At 43.0% G+C, this 5,270-nt stretch overlaps 1 protein-coding gene across 1 annotated transcript; it reads right to left on the bottom strand.

Annotated features, from left to right (window-relative positions):
* Window positions 1-212: 212 nt before the first annotated feature.
* Window positions 213-2,353, bottom strand: LOC131288862 (uncharacterized). Its single transcript, XM_058318042.1, has 2 exons — window positions 1,490-2,353; window positions 213-1,034 (listed from the first exon to the last, which is right to left on the bottom strand). Exons 1-2 carry the CDS (start codon window positions 2,351-2,353, stop codon window positions 213-215), a joined length of 1,686 nt encoding a protein of 561 aa, XP_058174025.1.
* Between the last annotated feature and the right edge of the window lie 2,917 nt (window positions 2,354-5,270).

The following is a 5,270-nucleotide window of genomic DNA, read 5'->3' on the forward strand; positions in this document are numbered from 1 at the left end:
GCGGTTGGTCTAACTTACACCAACAAGGATGCGGCAATCACTGTTCATATCCCATCGCGGTATGTGCAAAGCTTCCTGGTACCGAATAAATCTGCATCGACAATATACACAGCACAATTGGCACAAAACATGTTCCACACAACACAAAACACGTTATATTCGTAAAAATATTTAATGTAAGTTTAAACAATTTTATTAACACAACCGCATTGTTACCTCTTACAATTTCCATTCTCTGGACTGCATAAGTTTTGCAGTGACTGAGATCGCAATCGTCTTGCTGCAGCATCTTTTTTACTAACAATCGTCCTTACAGTACGCGAATTTCCTTCCGATGCGCATCCCGGTGTTGCGGCTCCATTACATCTTGACAGGTTGTTGGTGTTGGTGCGGTAGATTCCTCGGGGTATATTCAACTGTAATGGAACGTTCCGATAAGGAGGGGGAGCAGACGGAGGAGTAGAAAGTAGAATCGGTTGCGGTGTAGCTGCTGTTGATGGATGGGGATTCTGTGTTTCCGAGCACGATTGTACGGCGGCTATCGCTTCGTCTACAGACCGCTGCTGAAAGGTGACTCGCTCCGCTATACCATCTCCTCGCGCCAGGGATTCTTCGCAATCATCGCGAACCTCGGCTTCGATGTCTTCCATATCTGCCTGTCGTCGTCGGACGCGACTTCGGTAGCGGTCACTGCGGATGCTCTCCATTCGCCAGGAGCTGCGGAACCGGTCCGGGGTAGGATGATAGTACAAGTCAGCCTCATGGCACACATGCTGCGGCGCAATATCCGCTATCGTGCCACAGCCGGCATTGAGCATGGTTGACTCCAGTTCGGTTTTGATGATGTCCAGCACCTCCTCGACGCCACGTTGTCCATTGACGGCTAGCCCGTACATGCCAGCTCGCCCCACGAATACCATTCGTGCCCCCAGTGCCAGTGCTTTGAACGCGTCTGTACCCTGACTGATGCCACTGTCCAGCATCACCTCAATCCGGCTTCCAACCGCATTTACTATCTCCGGTAGAACTTCTATCTGTAAGTGAAGAAAACATGTGGTTTTACCATTCACACAGAACGGAGTATCTTTTTGCGCAGCTGTAATATTGCAGGAGGATTGTCCTGCTTCATGGTCATATATTTGCAATCACATTTTATTATTTATATTTATTATAGATATTTATGTTGGACGTCTCTCGAGCGTCATGAAAGTTTACTAATTTATTATTGCATAAAAACTGTAAATTTATTCCGAGCGATGGATATCTTATGTTTGGACACCGAAAGGAGTACTTCAGATTGCTCTGACCAACGTAGTTTCGAAAATTCTTAGTCAACCTTTTGAAGGATATCTTTTTAAAGGTCCGAATGTTTGTGTAACTTTTATGTCAAAGAAAATTCTAAAAAAAAAATTTTTATTTTGAAAATTCAAATTTGAACCATTTATCCACTGTTTAATCATATTTTCGGGCTTCCAAACGTTGTACTCACTGCTGCTGGCGCACAGTCAAGCTGGCGACCTCCACTGTTGGACACAATCAGACCATGCACTCCGATGTCGGCCGCGATAAGTGCGTCGTTGCGATTAAGGATACCTTTCACGATCACTGGCATCGTGGTGATGCTCATGAGCCACCGAACCGCATCCCAACCGAGCCCCGGGTCCAGCTGGCTGCGTACGTAGTCGAGAACGCTGGCCGAGCAGGACTTTTTACCACCGGCGTCTCCACCGCCCGGCACGAAGTTGGCGCACGTGACTTTCGGCGGAAGTACCAGTGGACTACGACGTTCGGTGCGGCTCAACCCGGACGTCGGAGTGTCCACGCAGACGACCAGTGCTCGAAACCGAGCCTTCTCGGCTCGCCGTACGAGACATTCCGTTAGCTCGCGATCCTTGAATATGTACAGCTGGAACCACTTCGGAGCCCTTGGGACCGCTTCCGCCAGCTCCTCGATCGACACGCTCGATAGGACGCTTAATACGAACGGTACACCAAACGTTCGGGCGGCACGGGCCATTGCCTTTTCGCCTTCGGGGTGTGCTAGACGTTGCAACGCCATCGGGGCAATCCCGAACGGCAATCGGTAGCTTATCCCGCACGAAGTCACGGCCAAAGATCGACTTCCACCGATGCGCTGTAGGCAACGTGGCCGTATACGCAACCGGTCAAAGGCAGCCCTGTTGTTGACCACCGTTTGCTCGCTGGCTGCACCTCCTCGGCAGTAATCGATGACGGTCCGATCGAGTGTTTCGAGCATCCGACGCTCATAGTCGGCAACTGAGGCGAGCTCGCAGCGTACCGTTTCCGATAGCCCGGACGAACGCCTCGTCCGGAATAGCTGGTCGAGCAGCATAACCACACTATAAGGCCGGTGTTCTACGGAGCACGTTATACGATGTTTACTTCGCGAGAGTCGTCGTAAAACTGAAAGAGCATTATACGGATAAACCAACGCGATTCATGGTTGAAGACGATGCAGCGTTCTAACTAGGTCGCAGGAGTCAAATGATACCAATTGCATACTCACAAACGATCGTTTTAAGTGTAGCGAAGCGTAATCAGGCGGTATGGTTGTGCTTGAATTAATGTTCAACTTTGGCTGCTGAAATTGTATAAACATAACATCTGATCGTCAATGATCGTTTTTCTAGGCAATGTCGATGCAATTTTTAAAAAAATATTGTACTTGATGTTTCGAAGGCACTCAGTCAATTTCACGCTTTGATCGTTCGAATGAAAATTAGCATCGCCGGTGATGTTCGTGACATGACACCATAGATTTGGAATCAAAACTGATCACTAAACTGAGAAAATCAAAACTGATCACTAAAAACAGCAATAAATTATCTGATATGGTTGGATATCTTCTGCTTTATCGAGCAGTGATATGTTTCAATTGCTCTACAATCGGGTTGAATTGTCTTTAAAATGATATTTCATAAACTATCTTCATTGTCAATATTTACATTGATAATAGAAACAATTCTAATCAATTTCATAAGCAATCACATACAATATTCAAAATTGTTTACAAGTATTGGACCAAGTTCGGAATTTGATTTGAACAATTGAACTTACTGGCACTTCTACATTATAACGAACGAGGTTCGAGACGAATTGTCATTCTAAGGAAGTGCTATTTAGGTTTAATGCACGTCTCTTCAAAATAAGTTATAATGACAATTTACGTTGCATTTTCCACCGCAAATTACAATTGGATGATAAAATAAGATAATTTTTCCTGAGGTTTGGGCCTGTTACCGAGCAACTCTCACTGTTAACTGGGAGTTGTCTACCCAGATGGTTGAGGTTATATTGGTGGCGAAAGCATACATAAAGCTTAAGCATAAAGGGTAGCTTAAGTAATGACTGACGACTGTTTTGTAAAACATTACAAAACAAAAACTACCATAGAAAATATATCCTAAAATTTTTTTTCGTAAAAGAATAGAATATGTAAAGATTCGCAATTTGCAGAAATGAAAATAAATAGTTGTAATACACTGTTGTTTTTTCATATATATATTTTTATACAATTTTACATAATAATCAAAAGCGATGCAGTCATTGTTTGTTCTGTTCAAAGTGATTTTGCCTTCGATATCCTCTCTTGTCGTCGATGTGCTCTTTCCTTTCAACTGTTCTAGTCTGCATGCAGCTGACCTATATTTTTGCAGTAACGCATAATTAACTTGCCTTCCGAGTTTCAGCGTTCAGTGAATAGGATTTGCTGCTATGATGATGTTTTGTTCAACTGTATTGTTGGTTGGGTAGCATTGAAGGATAAAATACGGATTTGTAACCAATTAGCATTTCTTGAAATATGCATTGAATATGATTTTTTTTTCTGTTTCTATATCAGTTCCTACCACTTCAAGGAACTGATGCAAGCCAAATGTGAACGTGAATGCGTGACTGCAGACCCTGTGAAGGGCGGACACGTTATTTCCCAAGTTCAAGTTCATCAACGAAACGTGCGTGCCTTGATGTGCACTTTGTTCGTCGAACCGAAACAACCGATGCCCTGAATCGCACGCTTCAATAACCCAACTAAACCCCCATCGAAGGGAGCATCATTTTGGTAGCTTATGCACCATTGTAAATGATTTGAAAACGAAATACGTCGAAGGACGTTAAAGGAACGCCTGTTTAGAGCACGGAACGCGTACCCGAAAGCGCATCCTAGTGACCCATTCTGGATAGAACAAAACCGCACCGGCTCAAGATAGTTTTTCTTGTGTATCCCTTTGCATTTTCAACTATGAGCATCACCAATTGATTGCTTACCATCCCATACAAGCTTTCTCTTATCGTTTAAACTCTTTTTTACGTTCTTTAAATTGTGCCTCGAGTGCGAAAAAGCAACAAGCTATCTTTTTGTAGTTATTCGTTTAATGTGTTTGCGGCCGTGTTGTTGGTGTTCGGTGTCGTCTGTATGTTCATGTAATAATGTGAGTGTATGTGTGTGTGGCTGTATGTAGGACCATGTCGATGTTACTTAGGTTTTACATCTACGTTCTTGCATGCATCAGCTGGCTTGTTCAGAGGGGTAGCTTGCATATATCTTTTGCTGTTGCTTTTATTGCTATTTTCCATTTGGTTATATTTGTGTTCATAGGTTTGATCCGTTGTTTTTATTCTTAATTTTTCTCGCAAAAATGTACTGTAGATAGGATTGCAACAACTTAAAGATTTTTTCTTAACCCTTGTAAGTTCGTCCTTGTTTATTTCGATTTTCAATTTCATACCCTTGCAGCAGCTCTCCGTTTCTACGTTCCAAGCAATTTCTTTTACATTAGCACGTTGTTAGCCACTCACGCCACTGTTTGCGGCCAATGTATTCACGTACGTTAATTTGTTGCGCTCACAGCGAAAGCTCCTTGAAATCTCTCATAGTACTGGTTATCATCGGTGATGATTTCAGTTCAACCAGAATAGAAGTGTTACCTGTTTCTTGCAAAATTGCTGTTTACCGGTCCACTAGAATTTATTCTCAAATTTCGCACAATTGTGTACCTTTTCGCACTAGTCTATGTAAACGGATTTTCTTGGATTTTTTAATTCATTTGCTATATGCAGCTGCTTAGCATGTTTGATGATCAACTGGTAAAAACGCTAGAATCAGTTTGTTGAATGCGTTACGAGTTGATAGGTTTTACCATTATAGTATTTCGGGTTGAACTGTAGTTACATAACTGTACTTTGTTGGATTACACTCGTTGAGGTTGATATACATTGTAACCACTGTATTGTGGGGAGAGTTTTGTTTA

Source organism: Anopheles ziemanni, chromosome 3, assembly GCF_943734765.1.
Source record: "Anopheles ziemanni chromosome 3, idAnoZiCoDA_A2_x.2, whole genome shotgun sequence".
NCBI lineage: Eukaryota > Metazoa > Arthropoda > Insecta > Diptera > Culicidae > Anopheles > Anopheles ziemanni.